Source organism: Nanorana parkeri, unplaced genomic scaffold (genome assembly GCF_000935625.1).
Source record: "Nanorana parkeri isolate BGI_ZX_2015 unplaced genomic scaffold, ASM93562v1 scaffold679, whole genome shotgun sequence".
NCBI lineage: Eukaryota > Metazoa > Chordata > Amphibia > Anura > Dicroglossidae > Nanorana > Nanorana parkeri.
In genome coordinates, this window is record NW_017306947.1 from 334,705 (window position 1) to 347,309 (window position 12,605).

Consider the following 12,605-nt stretch of genomic DNA (forward strand, 5'->3'; position numbering starts at 1 on the left):
GGGGGGGGGGAGGGTTGTGTGGGGGAGGGGGGGGGGGGGGGGGTCAAAGGTGGTAAATGCACTGCCTTTTGGTGGCTTCTGCACCCAAGAATGCAGGTTATTTTGGTATTGTCTTATCCGGATCTGGTATATAAATTGCCTTTGGTAAGTAAGGCGAATAGTAGCCTGTGTTCCTTGCATAGGTATTACCACATACAAAGGAATTAGTTTGCTTCTTGGGGATGTGTGTGTTCTAGGTCCATGATTTAGTAGTAAAGCAAGGATTAGGATGGCTGCATCTTCAAAAATATGTCGGCAGTGGCGGCTTTTAGATTTCTTTCTTGATCAATTTCCTTTATTTGCACAAATCCAGTAGACTTTGTTTACATGTTTATATGTGTGTAGAGCAGTGCTTTGTGCATTTTCCTTGTGTTTTACAACCCCAATTCTGAGACACTCTGACTCTCTAAGATGCTCTTTTTATACCAAACAATGTTACTGACCAGTTGCCAATTGACCTAATTAGTTGGAAAATGTCCTTCCAGCTCCTCGTTACTACCACTTACTTTGCCAGCTTTTTGTTGCCCTGTCCCAACTTTTTGGAGACGTGTTGCAGCGATCAATTTCCAAATTATCTTATTTTTTTCTTTTAAAATGGTACATTTTCTCAGTTTAAACATTGGATATGTATTCTATCTTCTATTGTGAATAAAATATGGTTTTATGAGATGTGAAAAGCATTGCATTCTGTTTGTATGCTATAAGGATGAATGGTAGCATATATGTAAAATGAATGGAAGAAGTGTTGCATTGCAACCTCATTGTATTGAAGTGAAGCCTAATTTGTCAAAGGTGCTGACAAGCAGGTTTTTTTTATATGGCAGAAGAGACTGTGTAAAGCTGGCCATACACCTATAGATTATCTGCAGATTTCTATGGTCAGATGGAAAACGTGCAACAGATTCCTCCATCTACACTAAACTATGTGGATGGAGGAATCTCCCACTGGGCCAAGCTTCAGTATCTTGCTAGTCGGCCCAGCTGGCTGTCAAAATACATGAACAATTTGATTGGATGCAGGCATTGTTCAGGTATTTTTGAGAGCCAACGGGGCTGATTAGCAAGACACTGAAACTTGGCCCAGTGGGAGGTTTCACCATCCACACAGTTTATTGTAGATGGAGGAATCTGTTGCACGTTTTCCATCTGACCATAGAAAATCTGCAGATAATCTATATGTGTATGGCCAGCTTTAATCTCTTCTGTCACAGATGGCCAGGACATAGTTACATAGTATTTGAGGTTGAATAAAGACATTAGTCCATCAAGTCCAACCTATTAGGATCTCATTCTAGGAGTACCCGTACCCCTGTATATTACGGTCCCTTAAGAAATCGTCCAAAAGTTTCTTGAACAATTCCACATTATTTGCTGAAATCACCGCCTGTGGCAGTGAGTTCCAGACCCTAACTGATCTTACTGTGGAGAACCCGAGGGTAACCTGCGGGTTAAACGAAAAAAATTGAGGCGATTCCTCCAACACAAACAGCGCGTCAATTGAGGAATCCTGCTGTTTACGTTGTATTCTAACAGGTGCCGCCAGCACCTGTCAGAATACCCTCATTGGCTGCCGGCTCTGATCGATCGAACATTCTCCAGCTGGCTCTTTCGATCAGCTGATCGAGGAATGCCGGCTGAAAGGGAGCCGACAGCCCCACACACTGCAAATTTCGGCCAGTACATTAAAAATGGGCACCTTAAGGGTTTGTTTTTGCTTTCCTCTCGTTCAACTGTGGGTATATTGTATTGGTTTGTCTTTTCCCAACCCAACTGTGTAATTATAGCCAAAATGTATTTTTTTTTTGGTAAGAGTGTGGATGGGATTAGAATTTTTGCAAGTTGTTTAATGCTGGTGTGTCCGTTTCTAAGGGATTTGCCCTCTTTTTCTGTCTACATGACTACTGTCATTGACAGGAGAGGGACAGGTAAAAGGTATGTTGAGGTAGTGACTAGTAGGTTCATGAACCAATACGCAGGGAGTATTGATCGGCAAAAAATAAGGACTATTTTTAGCTGTTTAAATGATTATGAAACTTGAACCTTTAGCATACAAGGTATATATGACTGCTGCAGAAGAGTTCAAGGTACAACAAATGACTTTTTTCTGGGACTGTATGTGTTGCAGTAGCTGATATGCTGCATCTTGACTGATTTTAGACATGTCTGCAGTTGAGACATTTGAGTGATTGCAAGCTAAGGTAAATTTAATGGAACGTTCCTCATCTGTGTTTTTTTGTTTTGCTTCTTGCTTTTCTCTTATGCCAGGCTGGGCATGCTTGGACGACTGTCGTTACCAGTGTATGTGGGACACGGTTTCCCTTTATATTAAAGAAGGATATGCTGTCCCCCAATTTCATGGCAAGGTGAGTTCTAATGCTAGATTTTCACTCCCCTATATTATTTAATCATTTTAAGATTTTTTGCTGCATGTTCTACTTCTGATTGAACATAAAGCATGCACATTTGAATGTTTAAAATCCTGGGATTGTTCTCGTATTAAGCAGTTTTGGGCAGAGGTTACACAGTTTATCTCGGATTTTGGTGTTTGGGGTACAATCGAAGATGGAGATTTGTCTTTTGGGCCTGATGGAAAAGGTAACGCATACTACTGCCTCTACATCCCTGTTGGGGATTCTTTTATGTTAAAAAAAATTAATAATACTTAATTTGAAAAAACCATTGTACCTGTTTTAAGCTAGTGCCCCTGACCAGGTTTTATCTTTTGCCATTTTGTAGACTTGTATGTTTATTTTCTTATGCATATTAAAACTAATTAAAAAAAAAAGTTTTAACTCCTGATCAGTTATGTTTAATGAAATTTGTACATCTTATTTATTGATTAGCAAATTTAACTCACTATAAAAAGGTTATAGACAAATAGTTCCTCAACTTTTTTTTTTTGTTCCTCTCCACCGCCTAATCTACTTGACCTACCGCAGTGGCCATTTTCCAGATTCCTGTTCTTCCAGGAGCCAGCGTCCGCCTTGGCCTCTTTTCTCAATGGCCTTGCCAACATAATGATGCTACGGCATTACCGTGCTTCTGTTCCTGCTTCTTGTCCTATGTACCACACCTGCCTCACCTTTGCCATGGTATGCAAGACTTTTCTGTAAGCATTTGTTTGATCTCTTCTGTTCATATGGATTAATCTAATCTTGACTGTGTCCATCAGGTCTCCATAAATGCGTGGTTCTGGTCGACAGTTTTTCACACCAGAGACACGGCGATTACTGAGGTAATGAGTTGAAGAACATGGATTGCTTGCACTTGTGTGTGCATTGCATGTATGCAGTGTTCTGTCAGTCTGCATCCTGCCACATTCACTGTCTGTCCCCGCAGAAAATGGACTACTTCTGTGCCTCGGCAGTCATTCTGCACTCTATCTACCTGTGCTGTATGAGGTGAGTGTAGAGAAGGGGAGAGTGCTAAATCTTTAAACACTGGCAATTTATAAATGCAGGGGAAAAAAAACATTATCTGTGTAGGCAATTACCCTTTAATACTAAAAACACCATTTCATCTTTCTGTTGCCTCCCCTATAAGACATCGGGAGGGTTCGGCCGCGTTGATCCACCGGCATGAACGATCCCATACATTGCTATGGGGACCGTTCATGCGACCGCACGATCCGAACCACCCCCGGCCTGAGCTGCTCCCTGGACTATTTTTGCTGTGCTGACCAGTGAGGTTTCCATACAGCTTTCAATAGAAAATCGCTTGCTCAGCTCGGTTTTGGGTGTTTTTAGTTGCGTTTCAGCTCTGAAACGCAATTAAAAAGTCCCAGAGCCTCCCTTTTCAGATCAGCGCGGTAACCGAGCTGATCCGCAACAACCGCCCTTGTGTGAATGGGCTCTTAGTGCCTTTGCCCACCAGCCTGATGAAGGCATTTTCCCTCGCATTTTCATACTGCAGGCGCCTCTACCTCTGTCTACCCCTTTGCAGGTACCCCTATAGCAAGCCTCCTGCCTTGTCATTTAAGCTGTAGGCTCTCTCTCCTCGCCTCCAGTGTTGCTGGCACTCAACTCTATCCACCTATAGGCGATCCTTAAAAACTAATCCCTTCAGGGAAGCCTATCCCACCTCCAACATAACTGCCCTTTTGCTTCTTCCACTAACTTAATTTTAACAATTATTACCTTTTTTCTTTCACTTGCCCCTCCTACTAGATTGTAAGCTTTAATGAGCAGGGCACTCCTAACCCTATTGTACTGAAATTGTATTGTAGCTGTACTGTCTCCCCCATTTTGTAAAACGCTGCACAAACTGTTGGCGCTTTATAAATCCTGTATAATAACGCCATTGTTGCTGTTGCTCTCCCCATGCTGGCATGTTCTCCTGGCCTACAGTGTTTCCAATGCACTCCCCTTGACTGCAATGTTGTCAGTGCCCTCCCTTGCCCATTCTTGCCGGCTCCCTTTCCTCTCCTAGTATTGCTGGTGCCCCCCTCCCCTCACTTCCAGTGTTGCAGCTCCTTGCCTTTGCTGTTGCCTGCACCCTCCACTTTTATCTACTGTTGCCTTCGTTCTCCCTTAACCTCTGCTTTTGCCTGCGTCCTCCCCTCACTGATGCTTTGGTCTGTGGTCTCCCTGTGCCCCCTTTGTTGTTGGCATGCTCCTCTCACCCCTGTTTCTGGTAGCCTTCCCTTACACCCCCTCTCTTTTTCCTATTTTTATCATCATTCTCAATTATTAACATATTATGCAGTGCTGACTTTTAATGTATATTTTTTGCAATTTAGGACTTTGGGTCTTCGATATCCTTCTTTGGCCACTGCTTTTGGTGCTGTCCTAGTAGTACTCTTTGCGTGCCATGTGTCTTACCTTACCCTTGGACGATTTGACTACAGCTACAACATGCTAGCAAATGCTGGCTTTGGTAAGTTTGCTTTATACTTGTTGCCTTACTCCTGCCTTTTTGTTTTGTCCTTAAGTCTCTTACCATGTCCTTGGTTCTGTTCTCCACCAGGCATGGTTAATCTGGTATGGTGGCTGGCATGGTGTTTGAAGAGACGTTCCCACCAACCTTATTTGTGGAAGTGTGTTCTGGTGGTGGTCCTACTACAGAGTCTAGCTTTGCTGGAGCTGCTCGATTTCCCACCTGTCTTGTGGGTGCTGGATGCCCATGCTCTCTGGCACTTTAGCACCATCCCTTTGAATGTACTCTTCTATAGGTGAGTGACACTTGTTGATCAGTGCGGCAGTCTTATGTAATGTAAAAATGTACATGCTGGTGTTATTCCCTTTACCATACATTTACCAGTTCTGCAGGTATGGTTCCACTGAACCCGTTTTGAACATGTTTTGTTTCTTGAAAAGGTAGTGTGAATGGTTAATAATGAAGTGTTGTTAATAATAATAACCATAATTTCATCATCATTATGTGTATTACCACTTAAAGTAGTGGCTTCCCTCCTCACCCCCTTATCACACATTATCCTCAGACCATAATATATTGTAATATAATCTGTCCAGACCCTCATATATAGCCAATTACTATCACCAGACCAATATATATTGGTTGCAGGCATCATGAGGGACAATTTCTCATAGGTTTTGCAGAAACAGACTTATGCTGGGTAAACGCAAATTTCTGAATGAAAAAAATCTGACGGAGTCCTCCATTCACGCTAACCGTGTGGATTAACGAATCTCCCGAATACGTTTTATTCTGACAGCAGAACCCGCTGCTGTCAGACTACTCGAACAGTTCTTGCAGCTGGTTGGCTGCAAGCAGTGTTTGACAATTTTCCAGCATCTCCTTCGACAAATGTCAATGATCGACTTTTGTTGAGGACATAGTGCCACCCATGAATCGAATTCCGTGGGATTCCTGCTGAATCTGCCAAAATTCGATGCAGGCGTACTCGGCATTACTTGGATTTTGAGTGCTCTGCAGCATTGTGAAGTGTTTTTGTTTCTTTTCCGGGAGTAGTCAAATCCTTGTTATCTTAAGTCTATGGTCAGCTCAGGGTCACAGGAAAAAAAAAAAATGTTCTCCCAGGATTAACACATGGTGATTAGGAGTTAGGAATTAAACAGTTGTGTTTGATGATGCCTTTCAGCCATCAATATTTGGAGTTTAGCCCTCTGGCTGGTTTAAAGAAGAACTCCGGGCAGAAATTGTATTAACCCTTGCAGTGCCTGCATTCCAGCCTTGCCACAAAAGGACCAGCTTACATAATGTCAGTGATTCTCTTGGTAACACAGGTGTCAGTGTTGACGAGGACAAGGCTGGAGACCACTCTGTCATGCTGATTGAGTTAGAATAACAGACTGGAAGCTTTAGGCCTTGTTCACACCAAATGCAGAGCAGATCTGCATGAGTTTCTGCACACGCAGTGCAGCGGGTTTTGCCGAGTTTTTGATGCGTTCCGGGCTGTTTTTGGTAAAAAAAAATTTTGGTTTAAATGGCCTTTCAGTGCGTTCTAGGGCGTTTGCATGCATTTTTTATGCATTTGCATGCGTTCCAGAGCAGGTAAAATGGGGCCTGCTGCATGTTTTTTACCTGCTCTGGAACGGAACGCTGCGATGTGAACTGGAGCTAAAAATACCATTGGAATACATTGGACGCAGTTTTGCTCCGGTCTGTAACTGCTCTGCTCCTGGAACGCACTTGGTGTGAACAAGGCCTAAAAAGGAGGGTAATGCTTGAAATCAGTGTTCTTCCTCTGTTAACCATGGTTGCCTGCAAGGAAAAATGTGCAGTCATCATTGCTTTGCACAGGCAAGGATATTGCTGCTACTAAGATTGCACCTAAATCAACCATTTATCAGATCATCAAGAACTTCAAGGAGAGAGGTTCAATTGTTGTGAAGAAGGCTTCAGGGCACACTTCAGAGGCCCATGAGCACTTATGTCTTCCCCTTTTATTTACAAACCTTACACAGATGTAAGGGTATTTTTTAAAACTGTCACATACTTTATAGGGTTATTTTTATGTAACATATTGTTCATATCTGTATCTAAAGAAAATAATGTCCTTTTAAAATGGTATTGTTTAGGTGTTCTTAGATAATATGGAGTGAAAATATAAAATTAGACTTACTGGGGCTGATTTACTAAAGGTGTATAACCTGCATACTTATGAAAGCTGTTTTGGCAATCTTGCGAGCCGGAAAAAAAAAAAAATTCTCTTTGCTTGAGTGAACATGCTGTATTCCAGATACTATGCAACCTTGGCACGCCAGCTCTTGTAAAACCAGTTGTCCCTTGGTTCATTGCAAGACTGACAGCCACAGGCATGACTTCCAGAGGCACGGTGGGATTTTTGGTTTCACCTTCAGCTAGTGTGCCGAGGTTGCCTACCCATGTCGTACTCCTTTAGTAAATCAAACCTACTGGTAAATATTTTTGCAAGAATTTTCCATGATAAAAGGACATTATCCAGGGTTTTAATACTATACAGTATTGTTTTAGTTTCCATTTTTTTAGATTTAAATAATGCAGGTTTAATGCTTCATATGAAGCAAATAAAAAACAAAAAACAAAACCTGGAGTAGGATGGAAGTGTTTTGAGAGCTGTAGGCCTATTGTGCCTGAAGTCCTCAACTAGCGTACAACAGCTCCATTTTGTACATTCCCAGGCCCTCCCCTAGCATTGTGGAAGGGAGGGCAGGCAAGCAGTGACTTTCTTCCTCAGGCAAGAATTTTCAGTGCGTTTCTGGTCCCTCACCACTGGTTCACAGCTCTGAAAAACATTTTTATGCTGTATATTAAAGATGTCCCGATACAAGGTACAGTACAAGGACTCATAAAAAAGCCTCTATACTAAAGGCTGATAACGGCCCTTTAAATTTTTAAACTGAATTGGCTGCTTGAGTTCCTGTGCTTGTGGGGACCCTAGCTGCCTGCTGGCAGTAACTGTTTTTGACAGTGCCTGCCCGGTCCCATATCTCCTCCATTCTGGCACAGGCACAGCTGGACAGCCACACATACAGCCCCAGAGCCGGCACAAGACCGGCAGCCATCCGTTCAGCCCAGCCCCTGCCCGCAGAGCCCTGGAGAGACCCACATGCAGCCTGGTGAAATCTGTACGCAGCTCTGGCGAGATCTGCCCTAACATCATTTGTTTGTATTGGTTTAGAAAAAATGTCACATGTCCCTTTTAAGAAAAAGTATCAGTAATGGGTATCACCGAGTACCTGAGGGGAAAATACTTGGGCTTGGTATTGGGACATCCCTACTACATATTTTATTATGTTCTACTTACACTCTTAATCCTAGGCACTGTTTAGACGTCAAAATGGGTTTAAGGCGAATCTATTTCTAGAATAAAAAAGTCCCTGGGGAAAAAAAAAGACCATGTTTTACCTGTTCCTCTGTCCACACTGCTGATCATTGCTGTCTTTAAGAGCTACAGTGGCTGAACAATCTTCAGCATCTGATACCCTACCACGTGTGTCAGATACCTGCTTTACTGCTGAGCACCATGGTCTAGTCCTCAGCCCCTACATCACCATTGAGTCCTGCACTGACCTAGGGGCTGACAGAAGGAACCAAAGAGTGCAGAAGGGAACTAGGTGTCGAAGTGTCAGATGCTGAAGATACTTAAACAAGAGAGCAAACTGGACAGTTAAACCTCCTTCTTTTTGCAGTGACTTTTTTTTCCAAGTTTTCATGCTTGCAACAGAGATGCTTTAAAAGCAAACCTGCAAGGGATTATGGGCAAATCAAATTCTGAATATATTCAGCAAAGGTTGTTATTTTTCCAGTTACGATATTGTATTGTAATGTGCCCATTTTAAATTCAAATGCATTGCAGAATGACCTGTTTATATTTGTGTCCACATAGCTTCCTGAAAGATGACAGCCTGTACCTGCTTAAGGTGAACTCTGATGTGTTAAAAGTGGACTAGTCGTAGAAGAACTCATGCCTGGGTCTGGATTTTGCACTGGCTTGCGCGGCCCTCTGAAGTTCATGCACAGGAGACTTTTGTGAACCATATTATTTCCCTCTTGTAGAATGAGGGTCTCTAAAGTGCCTTACTCTTATTTAAGGGACTGTGTACAGGATACTTCCTGCATTTGATACCCAGTGCACAACTGATTCATATCCTTAGCTTTCTGTATTATAGATACCTTGTGGCTATTATTGAAACATATGTTATACACTGCGCTGACAGGTCTCAAACCAGTCTTCTTGGGACCACTAATGGGTTATGTACATATGTGCGTGTTGTGTCAGATTGCTTGTGTTTGACACAAAATATTTTAAATTGCCAAAAGCAAAGTTTATATCTGTATCTATTTGTGCATTGTAGTGAAGGAGCCATTATATATTGTCAAAACCAATTATGGGGTGGGAAAATAATGTGTTTAGTTGCTAGATAGTGTAGAAGCCAGCATGCACTCTTAAGTATCCAGTAAGGATGTTTTCTTCTCACACAACAGAAAAAAATCCTTAGGGGGGTAGATGCAAGGTGCCATCTATAATGTTTTTTTAGACACATAGGCTACCTGGCTGTTGGACTTCATCCAGCCCTGACTATCAGTATCCCTCATATAAGGGAATATTTTTATTTATTTTTGGAATGCAGAAGATTTTATTAGCTTGCACATGAATTGCACACACTTTTATATCTTGTCCGGGTGTGATTGGAAATGACAGCTGCCATAATAAAGGCATGCATTAGTACCCACGAATGCTCATTGTACTGCAAAAAGGTCACACAACATGGTGTACTTACTACATTTCTGGGAGATTTCTTGGCAATGATCATTAATCGTAATGAGACATTTGTTAGATGAGAGCCTGAGATGTAGCTAAGATGTAATGTGACCTGTGGGTTTTACACAACCTTTTACAACAAAATGTATTTACATTTTGCCACTTGCATCACAAATACAAAAAGAATAATCGTTTAAGTATCATGTATCATATCATTTAAGTATCATTAAGCATTAAGTGTAATGCATGTCATTCATTTATGCCCCTGTGGCTGTGTATAATAATAATAGCAATAATAATAAGTAAAATAATTTGAAAGCCACGTTTTATGAGGGAGAAATGTAAATCTAATCTCACCATCAAAGCACTTCTCCACCAAGTTTATTTTAGTTTATTAATGGAGATAGAAAGATTTGGTAGTCCCACCAAGTATTTACTGTCCGTAACTGTAATGGGCCGTGCTTTACTCAGCCTGATACTAGTCCAGCTGCAATACCATGGCTCCCTTTTGAGCTCAACTTCCCTTTTCTCCCTCTGTTTATGTATTTCTGGGTTGAACCTAACCACAAACAACCTAACATGGACCTCTGCAAGCACACAGAAATGTAGCTCTGTGTAGTTCACCATAAATATGGAATATACACGGCAGAGGGGCAAATGTGAAGGAATTGATCCAAGTTGTTCCCAACACTGAAATCTGAAAAAAAACAGTTTAGATTGCAGTATAATTGCACTGCCTGGAATCAGTAATAGACTAATGACATTTTAGGTTTAAAGAGGAACTGGTAATTAGAATGCACATCACTAGCAAGAGAAAACTCTAGATTTCACTTTGATGTCCTTGTTCCCTGGTTAAATCAAAATCATTCATAAAATATACTTACTCAAAGTCAATAGGTAGACTTAGGACACCTATGACGATAGACTTGGGTCTACTTTCCATCAGGGTTCTGAGCCATCATTTTTACTACTTCTGTTTCTTGGCATTGCCTGTGACGTGGCTTTTAAAAATGTTATTTAAAGTGCTGAACAGCTCATCTGCTTCATTTTACTGTTCACTGACATGTTATAGCACACAAATGATTGCTTTTGAGCAGTGGTCTTTTCTCATATATTTTAGATGGAAATAGAGGAAATTTGCTCAAAACGTATTTTGAGTTATGGGAAGATTCTACCTGGAATTACTCATTTATCACACCCTTCTGGGACTCTGGTGATTGAAATATATGTATGGAAATGTCACTGTCCTAGCACCCACTATGGAGTTTGCTGAACACTGGCACAGTGCCTATAAAACTGTACTGTGTTGGGGAATACAATTCATTTAGCCTTCATGACATCCTTAGTTTAGTAGGTATATGTCTGTTTAGACAAACATTTGCATTTATGCAACATTAGACAGCTTTACCTTCTTAGCATTTTGTCTACTCCCGTTGCACTTTAAATGCGTTGCATGTTAAAATGCACATTTTATGCCTGAAAAAATCATTTAAAATTTGATCTATTTTCTTAAAGCAGAGAACCTTTTATAATAAATAGATGGTAGTTGTTAATTTTTGTTGCATGATATTTGCACACCTATATTTTAAGTAAAAATATACACTAAAATTAGTTTTAGTGCACACAAATACAGTATAATTCACTTTTTTTTTTTTTTGTAAAAGATTACATTTGTGCTTGAGTAGAGAGATGCCATGGAAATGTTGAGCCTTAAAATGAATGAAGCCAAAATGAAAATCCTCTTACAGAGGATGCTTAAAATTTTACTTGCCTCTTAGTACACACTTTTGAGAAAAGCATTGGACAAATCACACAAGAAGGAAACGACATTTCTAGGGGCATTCCCTGCACCAACTGTGTTCAAAATGCCTCCCGGTTGCCATATTGCTCTGAATTTATTTTACATTTTCAGAAGATTACAGCAGCTGCAAATTGTAAAGTTTGGAAAGGTCATTTTTAATATAATTAAATTACAAAATGGCTTGTACATATGCATATACATGCATATTATATTAAATAATATTTTTTTATTTTTTACAAAAGTGACATTTTCCTTTAAATTTAAGTGGACGCGGGGGAGCAAATACATTACAATACAATACAAATATGGAATACATGTACTAAGTTTCTCCATAATGCTTTTCATTATGAGGCTTTCATATTTTAAGGCATTGCCTAGGAACAAGTATGCAGATGTGCATGTTCCATAGGCTAGCTAACAGTTGGCTGTTTTGGATGATCTAAGGTAATGCTCATCTAAATGTAATGCCATTGTTGCCATAGTTAAGGGAAATCATTATTCCCTCTTCCTTCTCCCCATAGCACATTGCTTTTGTACATGCTTCCAGCACTGCCAGAAGTACTGTCTAGAAACAATCATTTTAAGGCTGCTGTTATGGAATCCAAGAAGGAGCAACATTGCAGTTAATTTTTACAGTTACACTTACTTCAAAAGCATTACATTTCATTTTTTGACTTTCTGGCTGTTTTCGGATTCAGTCCCCACCGATGACTGGAGGAACGGACGGGGGAGGGGCTGGGTACAGCTGGATCTACCTCTAGATAGGCAGAGCCAGCTGTCACTCACGCAGCTGGGTGGATCTCGACAGTAATGTTGGGATCTGTCCCGGCTGCGGCGGTCTCAGTATACGGTGAGCTGTAGCTCGCGATATACTGAGCTTTGGGTCACGGGAGGATGCCAGTTTATGTCCTCCCGTGACCCTTAAAAGAGAACTATGGGCTAAGTGTTTTTCCCCATAGTTCTCTTAAGTTCTTGATATAAATTAAGCAGTCCTTGAATAGGAAGATGCTTGCCATTCAGTGGACCTTTCGTACTGGTTTGAGTACCACATTTATTTTTTGTGATTTTTTTTTTTTTTTTTTTTTTTTTTTTTTTTTT

General features: G+C 40.9%; 1 protein-coding gene across 3 annotated transcripts in view; it reads left to right on the forward strand.

Annotated features, from left to right (window-relative positions):
- PGAP3 (post-GPI attachment to proteins 3) overlaps positions 1-9,328 on the forward strand; it is a 13,648-nt gene extending 4,320 nt beyond the window's left edge. Inside the window, exons 2-8 of one of the 3 annotated variants that reach the window (XM_018563603.1) lie at positions 2,305-2,402; positions 2,979-3,131; positions 3,212-3,274; positions 3,379-3,440; positions 4,778-4,914; positions 5,005-5,209; positions 8,831-9,328. In XM_018563603.1, coding sequence (XP_018419105.1) covers positions 2,305-2,402; positions 2,979-3,131; positions 3,212-3,274; positions 3,379-3,440; positions 4,778-4,914; positions 5,005-5,209; positions 8,831-8,894 — 782 coding nt within the window. In that variant the 3' untranslated portion in view covers positions 8,895-9,328. The remainder of the gene's footprint in view (positions 1-2,304; positions 2,403-2,978; positions 3,132-3,211; positions 3,275-3,378; positions 3,441-4,777; positions 4,915-5,004; positions 5,210-8,830) is intronic. The other 2 variants (XM_018563604.1, XM_018563605.1) reach the window with 2 other exon arrangements.
- The last annotated feature ends 3,277 nt before the right edge of the window (positions 9,329-12,605 follow it).